Source organism: Harpia harpyja, chromosome Z, assembly GCF_026419915.1.
Source record: "Harpia harpyja isolate bHarHar1 chromosome Z, bHarHar1 primary haplotype, whole genome shotgun sequence".
Lineage (NCBI taxonomy): Eukaryota > Metazoa > Chordata > Aves > Accipitriformes > Accipitridae > Harpia > Harpia harpyja.
In genome coordinates, this window is record NC_068969.1 from 99,560,946 (window position 1) to 99,576,485 (window position 15,540).

The 15,540-nt window shown below is 41.2% G+C and overlaps 1 protein-coding gene across 2 annotated transcripts in view; it reads right to left on the reverse strand.

Moving 5' to 3' along the window:
- PARP8 (poly(ADP-ribose) polymerase family member 8) overlaps positions 1 to 15,540 on the reverse strand; it is a 119,352-nt gene that overhangs the window by 15,272 nt on the left and 88,540 nt on the right. For both annotated transcript variants that reach the window (XM_052775733.1, XM_052775732.1), the window contains 2 exons: positions 7,415 to 7,507; positions 1,094 to 1,219 (listed from right to left, as the gene is read on the reverse strand). In XM_052775733.1, the coding sequence (XP_052631693.1) occupies positions 1,094 to 1,219; positions 7,415 to 7,507 (219 nt within the window). The remainder of the gene's footprint in view (positions 1 to 1,093; positions 1,220 to 7,414; positions 7,508 to 15,540) is intronic.

The following is a 15,540-nucleotide window of genomic DNA, read 5'->3' on the forward strand; positions in this document are numbered from 1 at the left end:
GGTCCTTCAGTTGTCCCTCTGCCTCATCCTGATCTTTGCCTACCTTCTGCTTGGGAACCGCTCCCAGATGGCTCCACCTTTTCTAAGTAGTTGAGCTTAACTCGTGCTTCACCAGCTTCACCTGTCATGTCTCCTCCAGGAGCTCCACTGTTCCCCATCTTTGGGTCTTGCCAACTTTTGCCCATGAGCTTTCACCTTGCCCACGCTGGCAAGAAGCTGGGAGGAGGCGGTGCAGGCCCTGCCAGCCAGGGGTTCTCTCCATTCCTCTTCTGGTGTGACCCTCTTTCATAATCCCTCATCTGCTTCAGACTCCCTCCTGCCTTGCCCAGCCACCAGACTAGCAGTCTCTTCATCAGCCCCCTTCCAAGCACCTCCTGGCAAGTCTTCCTTCCCACATGCTACAGAACACGCTCACCCCTTCCTGAGGAAGAACCACTGCTAACTGGCCTTTGTTCAGAAAAAAGTGAAATGCACCCCAATGCAGGACATCCAAAGTTCTCATTTATGCCCTTGCGGATGGCTCAAGTGAGATGTAATAGTTCACAGCTTCTCAAGGGCTTCCCTGAGAGGCAGTATTTGCAGCCTGAGGAGCAAGCAGTGCAAATACAATTCTTTACTTCAAAATTGATGCTGGTACAAAAGTTGACTGTTATGTCAACTTTGATAAAATTACATTTAGGAACACAATTGTTTGCAAAGAGAAAATGAGATGACAGCAATAACCACTTTAAGAATAAAAAGATGGACTGGAAATCCCCCAGTTTACAAGGTCTACACTTCCCAAAGGCCATCTTTCTGTTTGTGTCCAGTGTGCACACTGAGAGAAAGACACTAAGAATATAAAATTTTGCATGTAGAATTTGTACCCTAAAAGAATTTCTTAGCTTCAACATAACTTTGAACGCAACTTACAGTTTATAGTCAACTAACTTCTCAGAGACAGTTAAAAAAGCTACAAAGTTCTGAAAATAGTCACGTGCTTGTGCTATCTTCTGGAGCTGTATCTCTTACAGTAAACGAGGCTTCTCCAGAAGAAGGCTTTGCTTTGAAATCACATGCATGATTAAAACCAAACTATGACATAGCTACTTACCCTGGGGTTAAAGGCCAGCATCTGAGGATCATTAGGATCAACTACAGACGGATATGGCTCAAAAATAACAACTTTCCTAGGTGACTCTAATGCAGACCGACACATGGATACTAACAGATCAACCACCTAGGGGTAAAGAAAAATATTTGTCCAATATATGTACTTTCATACTGTATCTTCCAGTCTGCTTTTTCTACACATTATAGTAATACCATATTTCCTTGTTACCTATATTATCCTAACCATGTTATCCACAGGACATAGTTTAGGACTGAAATTTTTCTATTGACCTCAACATGCTTTGGGTTCAGCCCTGGCACATTATTCCCAGTGCAAAGTAGGACCAGTATCTGTTCCTAAATATACTATCATGTCAAATACATTGTTTGCAGTTCTGCTTTCTCTTGTGCATATATGCTAATTCCTGGATTAAATTAATTCTCTAGGGAAATGAGGTCGTGCTGGATCTGTGTATCTCTGTACAGTAGATGCAAGTGAAAAATGTTGCCCAAGAATGAGGGATGGTTTGTCAATCTGTACCACTGCCTGCTCTTCTCCTGAAGACTGTAATCATAGAAACACTTGTAAACATTGCTTTTGCTAAAGCCAGAACAGTGCAGTGATTTAACAGTCATTTGCACAGCTCACACTAGGAGATTCTCTTCCTTCCATCCTGTTGTACAAAATTACAACATGGCTTTGAATATCTGTGATTTCCTAGATTTCACCACAAGATCATGCATGACATGCAATCACGTATGTGCACATAAGCACATTTACAAGTTAGCAACTGATTTCTGTATAAGTTTCAAAATTTGTAATTCAGAGGTTAAAAATAGAATACAGCAATCACAAACCAGAAAGAATGCAGCTTTCTGGCAGCTGTGAAACCTAAATCCAGCTCATAATGAAATCCAAAGTTGCTACAGAAAAATATACCTTCAAATTAGCTCATTTCTCCCTGTTTTTTCTGTGCATCCCAGAAACATTCCTGTGTGAAAACAGACTTTTCCATGAAAGAAAGGAAAAGCTGAGATGAGTTCATAGGCATCCCTGGTTCCTCCCACAACTCCATACGGATCAGATCTCATCTCGCAGCTCAAGCTGTTCTAGAAGTTTTTATGTATCTGCCATTGTATCTGATCATTTGGAGGAAAAAAAAATGATGGTCCTTTAGAGAAGCAGAATGAAAATAAGAATCATGATGAAAGGGAAAAGGAACTGGGCTGCGGTGAGTCATACTGTTGCCATTCTCCTCCTCTGCTCCTTTAGCATGAATGGACAATTTTCTCCATCAAGTTAAAAATATATAAAATATATAAAATTTAGTTCCAGTTACTAAATATCCTACATATATTGAAAAATGAAGTTACTTAAATAATGATCCCTTCCTCCATGGTGGTCTGATTACTTTCCACTTTATGATACCTGTAAGTGTGATGTATGTTTTAAAATAGGGCATCTGCATTAGCATTTGCAAAGGAGACCAGGAGTCTGCATACACAGCCAGGTCAGGCAACAGGCCTGCAACTGTGTAAATGTATTACCATAAAATTGAGCCTGAGTTCATACACCCTGCTTCTCAGAAGCACTTCTTAGCCTCCAGTCGCAAAACACTACTAGGGAAGAGTCATTTGAGTCCCCGGATCTCTTAATACAGTGACTCAAAGTTGTCTTGCTTTATGATTTGTGTGATGGGACTTTGTCTTAAAATTAGTACAGTTCTTCTTACAACACCAATCCAAAGCCCTCCTTTAAACCAGCTATTGACTCCTATATTGTTTCTCGCCATGATACCTACATATTGCTCTGACATGGGGGAAAATGTGCATAGATTAGACTTAGTTAAACCCCCAATTTTCCCTGAGATCATCGTTTTGAGCTGCTGGAACACAGAGCAACTTAAACACGGAGATAAGTCTAATGCAAACTTGTGTAGGGCGTTCCTTGGTAATAGGAAGTGCTGTGGATCTAGTAATGTCCTTATAGCTGCACCTGAGCTCCTCCTCCTTAACAGTAGGTACTGAAGTATGTAAGTAAGGATTAAAATATTTTCAAGGAGGACAAGATGACACTTGCTGATGACAATTCCCTCTTATGACATCCATCTCTCAGACAGTGCCCCTCTCTCTCCAGAGACTCTCTACAGCGAGTCTGAACTACCAACAAATCAGGCATTTAATTTTCAGGCATTTTGACTATGTGACTAAAATAAGGCAAGGTGAGTTCGGGCTTGAAAGTTTTAGAAAGTACAATCACTTATTATTAAGGAGGAGCTATCAGAATACTGGGAGTGACAAAATAAGGGTGTATACCTCAGAAAGCTAGCCGAAAGCACAGCAGAAAAAAACAGGATGTGATTTCTAATAATGGGAACCTATACTTAGGCTCCTTCACTACACAAAATGATTTGGAAGAAGATTCATCTGACAAAAGGCAGAGATTCAGAATGCGAACACCTACCTCTTACTAGTCAGCATAGGTTCTCTTTATAATCAATGGGAGAAAATAACCACTGTGCTGATAGTCTATGCTGTGATTCACACTATCCTAAACTAAGGTCAAAAACAGGTCCGACAAATCAAACCCTAGAACTGCTGAATTCTTTCTGCAAACAGGAATGGGAGCTCAAACAGATCAGGTGTTGTGAGCTGGGTGCAGTGCTATCACTAGAGTGAAACTTAGCAAAACTTATTACCTAGGTCCAATGGGACAATGGACAAAACCTCTTATCTAACTCTCTTTAGCACCGTTAAGGTTGTAATCACTTCTGTACTCTACAGCAAAGCTCTGTAGATGTAGAGATACTCTAGAGATCTAGAACAAGCTCCACAGATACCTGCAGGAGTGATACCTACATAAAAAACAGGGTGAGAGCTAACCAGGACCACCTCTCATGTCAGCTGTATTTAAAAGAGAAGTGAGAGCTACTTGTTTGTACTTAATGTACAATGTACATGTAATGTAACATGTAAGTTTGTACCTAATTTTTCCCTAATTTTAGGAAAGCAAAATTCCAGCTATTCAAGAAGTTAGTCAATAGGACCCCCTGGGACACTGCCCTCAGGGACATGGGAGCAGAACAGAGCTGGCAGATCTTTAAGGACACTTTCCATAGAGCACAAGAGCTCTCAATCCCCAGGTGTAAGAAATGAGGAAAGGAAGGCAGGAGACTGGCATGGCTGAGTCAAGACCTGCTGGTCAAACTAAAGGGCAAGAAGGAAATGCACTGGCAGTGGAAGCAGGGACAGGTGTCCTGGGAAGAGTATAGGGATGCTGCTCGATTGTGTTGGGATGGGGTCGGCAAGGTGTGGATGGAGCTGAACTTGGCAAGGGATGCAAAGAATAAGGGCTTCTATAGGTATGTCAGCCAGAAAAAGAGGGCCAAAGAAAGCATACCCCCCGACGAACAAGACTAGCAAACTGGTAACAATGCACGAGGAGAAGGCTGAGGTACTCAACAACTTTTTTACCTCAGTCTTCACTGGCAACCTCTCTTCCCACATCTCGAGTGGATGGACCACAAGATGGGGACTGGGGGACCAAAGTCCCTCCCATTGTAAGGGAAGATCAGGTTCGAGACCACCTGAGGAACCTGAACATACCTAAGTCTATGGGACCTGACATAATGCATCCCAGAGTCCTTAGGGAATTGGCTGATGTAGTTGCCAAGCCACTCTCCATCACATCTGAAAAGTTGTGGCAGTCAGGTGAAGTCCCTGGTGACCGGAAAAAAGGAAATATTGCATCCATTTTTACAAAGTGTAGAAAGGAAGACCCTGGTAACTACCAAGCTGTCAGCCTCATCTCTGTGCCTGGGAAGATCATGGAACAGGTCCTTCGAGAAGCTATGCTAAGGCACATGGAAGACAGGGAGGTGATTGGAGACAGCCAGCATGGTTTAACCAAGGGCAAGTCCTGACTGACCAACCTAGTGGCCTTCTATGATAGAGTGACTACATAAGTGGACAGGGGAAAAGCTACAGATGTCATCTATCTGGAGTTCTGTAAGGCCTCTGACACGGTCCCCCAGAACATCCTTCTCTCTAAATTGGAGAGAGATGGATTTGATAGGTGGACTGTTCAGTGGATGAGGAACTAGTTGGATGGTCGCACCCAGAGGGTAGTGGTCAATGGCTCAACGTCCAGATGGAGATCAGTGATGAGTGGTGTCCCTCAGGGGTCTGTACTGGGACCAGGACTGTTTAATATCTTCATCAGTGCCACAGACAGTGGGATCGAGTGCACCCTCAGCAAGTTTGCAGATGACACCAAGCTGAGTGGTGCAGCTGACATGCTGAGGGACAGGATGCCATCCAGAGGGACCTGGACAAGCTCAAGAAGTGGGCCCATGTGAACCTCATGAGGTTCAACAAGGCCAAGTGCAAGGTCCTGCACCTGAGTTGGGGCAACCCCCACTATGAATACAGGCTGGGAGATGAAGGGATTGAGAGCAGCCCTGTGGAGAAGGACTTGGGGGCACTGGTGGGTGAAAAGCTGAACGTGAGCCAGCAATGTGCGCTCATAGCCCAGAAACCATATGCTGGGCGGCATCAGAAGAAGCGTGACCAGCAGATCAAGGGAGATGATTCTGCCCCTCTGCTCTGCTCTCGTGAGACCCCACCTGGAGTACTGTGTCCAGCTCTGGAGTCTTCAGCACAGGAAAGACAGGGACCTGTTGGACCGGGTCTAGAGGAGGGCCAAAAAAATGATCAGAGGGATGGAACACCTCTCCTATGAGGCAAGGCTGAGAGAGTTGGGGTTGTTCAGCCTGGAGAAGAGAAGGCTCTGAGGAGACCTTGTTGAAGCTTTTCAGTGCCTAAGGAGGGCTTAAAAGAAAGATGGGGACAAACTTCTTAGTAGGGCCTGTTGTGATAGGACAAGGGGTAAGGGTTTTAAACTAAAAGAAGACAGATTTAGACTAGATACAAGGAAGACATTTTTTATGATGAGGGTGGTGAAACACTGGAACAGGTTGCCCAGAGAGGCGGTAAATGCCCCATCCCAGGAAACATTCAAGGTCAGGTTGGATGGGGCTTTGAGCCATCTGATCTAGTTGAAGATGTCCCCTGCTTATTGCAAGGGGGTTGCACTAGATGACTTTTAAAGGTCCCTTCCAACCCAAACTATTCTATGATTCTAAATGTACATGTAATGTACCATGTAAGTGCCTGAATCAAAAAAATAAAACTCTAGCTCCCCAGAAACACATAGCTGAGGTCTTCAGAGGACTTCAGGCTGAGGAAGTGTTGGGGCTTCATCAGCACACCTCTCTCCATTTCTTACAAGCTTACACAGGTATCCCAATGTTTGGTATGCTAGATGTTGCAAATATAGCCATCTAACGGTCTTCAGACATCAGAGGAAGAGCTGATGTTTAGATCCCGCAGTCATGTTCTGAAGTGAAGAAGCTGGTGTACACTGCTGCAAGATTCTTCCTTTGAGGATATGCCCATAGGCAGTATTCAGGCTCCCAGATGAATAGTTTATTTCCAGTGGCTAGACTCACTAGTGCTAGTTAAAGTTAAGTGAACCGAACCTTTGCTCTTCCAAAAAAAACGTGTTGCTTACTACGTAAATGCACAATGAGTGACAGATGTCTAGGAAATCAGAGAGGAATGCACTTTTCCGTAAGATGTGTAAACTTTTAACTTAAGATCTTAAAAGTATCTTAAACATAAGATCTTTTAACTTTTGAATTTACTGTAATCTAAGGTTAAATGGTGATTCCGAAACATAGTTTAAAATACCTTGTTTTAAGGCACATACAAAATTACGAAAGAAAACAGTGATATGGTTATAACTACATTAATAACTGAACTTAGACTCAGGAAGCAAACTTATATTAAATTCCTGATACTTGAGAATAGAGAAAAACATCAGTAAGGACTTTCCCACTGTTATTTAATGATCAAAACAACAGATGCTCAGTGGATAGCTGTATCCCAACAGCATGAACAGGAAGTAGCTTATTAATTGCATGAGAGTAGTAATGGCTCATTAGGCGAAAATAAATGGGAATTATCTCCAAATGACAATGGCTGCCTTTATTAACAACCCAGGTGACCTAACTGAATACAACAGAACAAGAAAACAGACTTACTCTAATTACATGGAAGCAAAACAATGGAAGCACCTCATTAGTACCGTTTGAAAACACCATGCAGAAAACAGTGTATTTACAGCTATAAAAGTGAACAAATAAATAATACTTACCAAACAGTACTCATATGGGGAATAGAAATCAAAATAAATACTAGAAGAGACTGAGAAGACTTAGTATAGAAAATCAGACATGAAATAAGCATTACATAATTCTACCTGAGCCCCAGTTGCAATTTCATCAGCAGCTTCGTTCATCACTCCTAATGTTTGGAAAGCAAATACACAGAGCTCCCGTTCACAAACAGTGGGCTACACAAAGAAAGAAAGTTAATTATATTTTTGTTCTAGTTTGAGATTCTTGGTTTTATCATGTAATACCTATAACAAAACCCAAACACATTTAATGTTAATTTTTTTCTTCAGATATTAACTGCAACATTAATTCCAAATTATGAATACATGTTAATTATTGAGGAAGATACATTAGAGAAGCATTTTAATAATCTGAAGAACAAGTGTGAAGAACTCTAAAACTCTTAAGTACTCACAGAGGCTAAGCTTAAACAAAATCCAAAGAGATTACAAAACCAAAATTACAGGCATAGTACCCAAAGACCTTAACATTATCCTATCAGACTCTGAAAACCTCCTATATAATTAAAAATAATGGAGAACAAATCCAGAAACTAATGGGGGCACACCCCCTTCATAAATGAAGGTTTAGTCTTCACAGCTTGTTATTCTGCTATTGAGAACACACATAAAAATCTGATCCAGAAGACAAATTTCTTGAAGAAGCTACTTTAAATTTAATTTTTAACTAATTTAACAATTTATTTGTAAGCTTTAAGAAAATGCATTACATTTTTATAGAATAAACACTGTATTTGGGAAGGCCACATGTTATTTTAATAAATAAAGGTGCTTCCACTATTTTTTCAGATATTAAAAAAAATAATAAAAAACCCTTGCTGTTGAACCAGTTTTTTGCCTATACTTTTGAAAAATTTAATTCACAATGCCATCACAATGATGAAATAAAAAAATTTATTTAAACTGCATATTGAGTGAGAATTGAGTGTTCTGCCTTCATAAAGCAAGCAAAACAGAAACAAAACCCACAGCTGTAAGTAAAGAGAATAGGCACGACTTCATAGGCTTCCTAATTGGCTACAACCCTTACAGCAACTCCATGCTTATTTACTGAAAGATAATTAGCAGATCAATTTTTTAAAGGCTCAAGTAATGAATCACACAGTGAATTGTTCTAAGCATTCAAAATGAACAAACAGTTGAAAGAAATACAAGAAAAAAACACAAATTAAAACCTTCCTTACAATTGACCCCAATAAACATAACTTTCTATTACAATATTGAAAACAATAAAAAATATTTTTTGGAAACTGCTTCTTTGAATCCATATGATTAAACTGAAACTTAAAACGATCTTTGGTAGGCACTACTGAACTTTTGTAAGTAAAACCTCTGAGTCTAGCTGCCATGATAATCACTAAAGCATTCATAGTGGTATGCTTTGAAGTTCAAGCCAATGTCTCTAGGAAGCACATGCAGAAATGAAAAAAATGAATTGAGCACACAAAGAAAACATAAAATTTAGCTGAATTCTGTTTCAGGCAAGAGCTTTGTCAGTAATAAGCATACTGCTGTATTTGTAGTCACTTGTTTCATAGCCCTTAAAATATGCATTTGCTGGGTTTCAAAGACTCAGGACTTCAATAAGCATCTGAAATCTACTGCACTGACATATTCTCACATCAGTTGCTTTACAAGAGCTATCATCTTTCAAGTCTAATAGAGTGTCACCCATTTGATTTATTTTATCTGCTATGTTACATTGCATTAGGCAGCAGACAAAGCCTAACATGATCCAATTCACTGTGCCGTGGCACACTAGACAAAATGTATTTATTATTGTCATTATTCTTAGTTTTTCCACATTTAGAAGGTGATTAAATCATTTGCTTAGTTGGGGAAGCATGGTGGCACTACCACCTTGACTTTCATAATCAACAGTATACACAGACTCCCTTTATTCCAGAGCAAGGGATTGCCCTAGAATAGCAGAGCAATCTAAGTTTAGCCATGCTTGCCATGAAGAAAAGTATTAAGAGAATACTTATTTTTGTTTACAACCTCAACAAAGTAAGTTATCCTGAGACTTAAAGATAGCAAAGGGAACACAAGATCTGTCATCTTTGCCCTTGCCCCCCACCTTCTGTGTTATGATCCCAGAAATGTCTGAGCATCTGGAAGAGGGAAATTAGGAAAATGGTCATTGTACTTATGTTTGGCATTTGAAAGGCCCTTCTTCTCTTGGGTGGACACTGGAGCTAAGATCTTAAGGCTGGAGAACTGTAGATATGAGGAGAAGCAAGACAGGAAAATTTGAGCTCTGAAGAGGAACAGATGTTACTGTTAGGGTCTATACAATTCTTTTGATTTTATGCATTTGATGAACCTTTATGCCCACTGAGTATTTTGGCTCTGCAGTCTAATGGGGAAAATAACTCAAACCCTGAAGCTGTATCGACACTTCAATAGCCTGCCTTCATATATCCACCTGGATGCATTCTAACCCAAACTCCAGCCATTTCAAGAGCACTTTTGGATTCTGTTTCTGAAATTTGTCCCTATTTAACCAAATCAGATGCTCTTAACTTAAATTTCCAAGGCGTGTTAGTAGAGGGTTCCAAGAGATGTTGGCATGGCCGTTTCACTATCTTCCACTCCAGTCATTAGTTAGGTTCAACCATTTAAACTCCTTTCTTTCCCTCCAAAATTTAAAGATTGGCTTACAATTAAGAAGCAAACATTTGGAGGGCTTTTGTTTGTCACATGATGGTGACTCATCTATTCAGTGTCACATTTCCATGTTCTGGTTTTGTCCACAATTGTGCATGCTAGAACCAATGAAAATGTATGAAAACTAAGCTAATAAGTCAATTCTAGAAGACAGAGCTTAAAGAAAATCACAAGCATTATGGGAAAACTGGGATACAAGGTTGCTCTTATGCTGCTGCTTATGTTTTCCATACTGCCACTGTGTTTCCCCTATGGTGTCTGCTTGTCTCTTCTCTTGTAATAGGATGTGAGCCCTTGGGACAGGAACAGTCTTATTCTGACTTCGTATCATAAATACAAGAAATGTCCCTAGCTACAGTAAACAAACAAGAACACTACCACTAACACATTTATAAAAGCTATGTTGTTCCAATGTCATTTTTGGATACTCTTATTTTGGTTCAAGTACACGTGCTATTCAGCAAGCTGAACTTTCTAAGAACTTTTGTGTATGTACATGAAAGTATAGACATGTTCTTACAGAGGTGGATCCACGTCCACAAAGGTACAGAATATCCAACTTCTATTAGATTACTAGTTTCCATTGTTTTCAAAGGGAAAATACACAACAAAATAGGGCTTATACACTTAAGCATGTACTTCCGAATGTGAACCTAATCTTAGGTGCACGCAGAATTTTACAGATTACCACCATCAGCTTGAAGGCATGCAGAGCTGCCTAGCTGGGCAACTTTGTTCTCCACTACCTGAAGAGGGCAGCTGTAACTCCTCTTCAACAACAGCAGCTGCTAGTGGTCTCACATATACTTTATTTTTCACTTGAAAGGAGAAAGTTAACATAAAGCCATTGACTTCCACTAAACTATTAACTAAGTGAAGATCATTGGTGCTGAGAGATTATTTAGAAGGATAATTATTCCAGCAGGGAAAAGCCAGAAGAAAATAAGAGCTGGGCGGTTAACCTGAGACTGCAAATGCTTGGAAGCAAAAGGCACTGACAGAAGCAGAAAGCATTTTTGAGCTTTTGACATTTTCGGACTTTTCCTTTAGCCACCACCATTCTTTGCATGCTCAGTAGCAGCCACCCAACTGCTGCTGTGATGAAAAAGGGCTCAGAGTTTCCGCATGTTACAATGCAAGTGTCACCTCTTACAGACGTGACTGTCAATGGCAGACAGGCAAACCACCCAGGTACTGTAATGTATTCTGCTTCCTGGACTCATACACTACTTAAAATATTTTCTGGACATTCTTTCAATCTGAAAAAGCTGAAAGTTTCATAGTTGATATTGACCTATCTTGCTACTTTCTAATGTGTGCTGTGGCTGTGCTCAGAAGAGGAATGTGCCACCCTTTCCTGTATCCTGTCTTCCTGAGGGATGTCACACAGACACTAATGAGGCTGCAACATGACTGACACACCTAAAAACTCTTGATCTAAAAAGAGAAGCTCAGGGAAGGCTCATAGCCTCACTTACTGCAAATGTAACAAATGGTAAAGGTGAAAACATTAGTGACCACTTCTCTTAATGAAAGCAACAGGCATGGAGATGAAAAGTAACTTCAAATCTCTATTCTGTTTCCTGCTTTCAACCATGGTAATTGTTAGTTTTTCCAAAGGAGAAACTTCCCGTTCTGGGATCTGGTGGTGCTGGTCGACAGCAGGCTCGATGTGAGTCAGCAGTGTGCCCTGGCAGCCCAGAGGGCAAACCCCATCCCAGCGTACATCAAAGACAGTATCACCAGCCGGTCAAAAGAGGTGATTATCCTGCGGCATTCAGCATTGGTGGGGGCCTCACCTTGAGTGTTCTGTGCAGTTCTGGGCCCCACAATTTAAGAAGGATGTGAAGGTCCTTGAATGCATCCAGAGGACAGCAACAAAGCTGGTGAGAGGGCTGGAAGGAATGTCCTGTGAGGAACAGCTAAGGATTTGGGGCTTGTCTAGTTTGGAGAAGAGGAGGCTGAGGGGCGACCCCATTGCTCTCTGCAGCTTCCTGAGGGGGCAAGCCGAGAGGGAGGTGCTGGTCCCTTCTCCCTGGTGTCCAGTGATAGGACATGTGCGAATGGTTCAAAGCTGTATCAGGGGAGATTTAGACTGGACATTAGGAAGCGTTTCTTTACTAAGAGAGTGGTCAAACACTGGAACAGGCTTCCTAGAGGGGTGGTCAATGCCCCAAGCCTGTCAGTGTTGAAGAGGCATTTGGACAATGCCCTTAATAACATGCTTTAGCTTTTGGTCAGCCCTGAAGTGGTCAGGTGGTTGGACTAGATGACTGTTGTAGGTCCCTTCCAGCTGAAAGAGTCTGTTCTGTCTATTCTGTAGTATAAGCTTACTTATAGTATAAAGTCAAGCTAGTGTAAGCTCTACATAGGTATACACACTGCTAAAGAGCAGGAATATATTTAAAACCCAATCTCACTGTAAACCTGTAAGGTAAGCTGTCTGAATAATCTCACAATATTCATGTGACAGGTGGAACATGCCTCTGAAAGACGTGGGAGATACCACAGTGGTAAGCAGATACAACCTGTAGAAAGATGAGAGTAGACTGAGGCTGAGTAAGAAATGTCAGTTGTTCTGTTTGGTTTTGTTTTGGCCAATCCAGATTTTATTTTCTGCTTTTCATTTTTTCTGCATTGTTGGGCAGCTTATACTTTTTTTTTTTTTTAATTTTTACTTCCCAGATATATAAATAGATGGCAAATAAACAAGCATTATGGAGTGCTAGCTGGGCAAGGTTCACTTTGGTAAGTTCTTGGCGACAGTGAAAGCTATACTGCAGCCATTTTACTCTCTTAGTAAAAAATAAAGTGACTTAAATCCATTCTACTAAAGTAGTGGTTGTGACTGGAGAGGCTTTTTTCATAAAAACAGATACAACCAGCCTATATTGTGGAGTAATGGTAAGAAGGACAATGGCGTTATTCCACAAGAACCTTGGAATTCCATAAGCATCTTGGCTAAGCTCCAGCCCAGCTAAACATATTTGTACACCTACACTTTTCATCATATGATGTTTATTCCACTCCAAAAACCTCCCAACTTTAAGCGGTGTACTGTTTCTGGAACATCAATGCTACTGTGTTTCAGTGGGGGCTAAGAATCTTATATTCAAAGGACAGAGAAATCCAAGACTTCTTCAAGTCAACAGGAACTCACCAAGGCCAAGATTTCACCCATAATGAATAAATCGTAACTCAGCACTTTGGGATGAAAAACATTCTAAAAATGTAAGCTTACTAATATAAGAACAGATATATCAGAATTACCAGACTGTCCTTTTACAGCTAAATACAAACAACAGGTATTTCAAATATTGTTTTACAGCATGTTACCATTCATATTTTATGAGCAAAACTTTAAACAGCAGAGGTGTCTGTACCAGAGTGCAAATTTCGAAGAAACTAGCTTGAATTTAGTTTAGTTTTGCTGAGTTTTTTACTATATCCTGCTTTGTTCTGAAGAGGCCTCAGACTGAGGTTTCAACACAAGATGGCACTCTAAAGAGAAGTCTTGACTGAAAGAAAAATTATTGATACAGAGGTTTTTTTATCACCTTATTTAATACATTCCGAGATTTTTTTGTCCTGTATAATTGTCTCACAGGTCTTTAAAATCCACTTAATGATGCTGTTTTACCAATGGCTTTAGTATTTATAAATGAGGAATTCCGGAAGGCATAGACAGTAAGATAGACATTAGCCACACAAATTATACCATGTAAAAGCTGAGTATGATCACAGAATTACAGAATGATTGAGGTTGGAAGGGATCTCCAGTGGTCATCTGGTCCAGTACCCCTGCTCAAGCAGGCTCTCCGGGAGGCAGTTGCTCAGGACCGTGCCCAGATGGCTTTTGAATGTCTCCATGGATGTAGACTCCACAACCTCTCTGGGCAGCCCACTCCCATGCTCAGTCACCCTCAGAAAAGGTGAAAAAGGTAGGAAAGTGTTTTCTGATGCTCCAACAGGACCTTCTGTGTTTCAGATTGTGCCCATTGCCTCTTGTCCTGTCGCCGGGCACTGCTGAAAAGAGCCTGGCTTCGTCCTCTTTGCACCCCCCCTTCAGGTATTTATAGACATTGGTAAGATCCTGCTTGAGCCTTCTCTTTTCCAGGCTGAACAGTCCCAGCTCTCTCAGCCCTTCCTCCTATGTGAGATGCTCCAGTCCCTTAATCATCTTAGTGGCCCTTCACTGGACTCTTTCTAGTAGCTCCATCTCTCTCTTGTATGGGGGAGCCCAGAACTGGACACAGTACTCCAAGTGTGGCCTCACCAGTGCTGGGTAGAGGGGAAGGATCATCTCCCTCCACCTGCTGGCAATCCGATTGTTTAATGCAGCCCAGGATACCATTAACCTTCCTTACTGCAACAGCACATTCCTGGCTCAAGTTCAACTTGGTGTCCACCAGGACCCCCAGGTCCCTTCCTGCCAAGCTGCTTTCCAGCTGGGTGGCCCCCAGTATATACTGGTGTCTGGGGTTGTTCCTCCCTAGATGCAGGACTTTGCACTTCTCCTTGTTGAACTGCATAAGACTCCTGGCATCCCATTTCTCTCCCATATCGAGGTCCCTCTGAATGGGGACCCCATCACTCTGGAGTATCACTCACTCCTCCCAGTTTTGTATCACTTGCAAACATGCTGAGGGTACACTCTTCTCCATCATCCAGATGATTAATGAAGATATATACAGGACTGGACCCAGTATTGACCCCTGAGGTACACCACTAGTTGTTGGCCTCCAACTAGACTTTGTGCCACTGATCTTCACCCTCTGGGCCTGGCCATTCAGCCAGCTTTCAGTCTACCTCACCATCTCCTCATCCAGCCCATGCATCAACAGCTTGTCTATGAGGATCTTATGAGAGACAGTGTCAAAGGCCTTACTGAAATCCAGGTAGGCAATATCCACTGCTTGCCCCTCATGTTCCAGACCAGTCACTTCATCACAGAAGTTTATCAAGTTGGTCAAACATGACTTCCCATTGGTGAAGCCATGCTGACTACTCCTGCTGATTTTATTGTCCCTAATGTGCCTGGAAACGGTTTCCAGACTTAGCTGCTCCATCACCTTCCCAGGGATCGAGGTGAGGGTGACCAGCCTGTAGTTCTGTGGGTCCTCCCCTTCTTGCCCTTCTTGAGAGAGGAGTTACGTATTCTTTCCTCCAGTCTTTGAATGTGATAATACATGATCATAGATTTTTATTATCTTTCTTTTAATCAGATCCTTAAATATAATAACCACTTTTGTTAATGACTCATGATCTCATTATATTTAAATGTTTGTAATAAAAGTACATGCTGAATTCCTAAAACAAAATATCTCTGTACTATTACAGCAGCAAAACTATTGCATTACTAAAATGCAACTTAGTCCTTCCCTAGAGTATTATTATCAGCTCTAGAGTAACAGGAAGATTTTCATATGGCATTAAAAAAAAACATTAATAGCCTTCTAACATAGAACCAAGTAATGCTGAAGTTTCTTTACTACATTATTATATCTGCTTTGGAAATT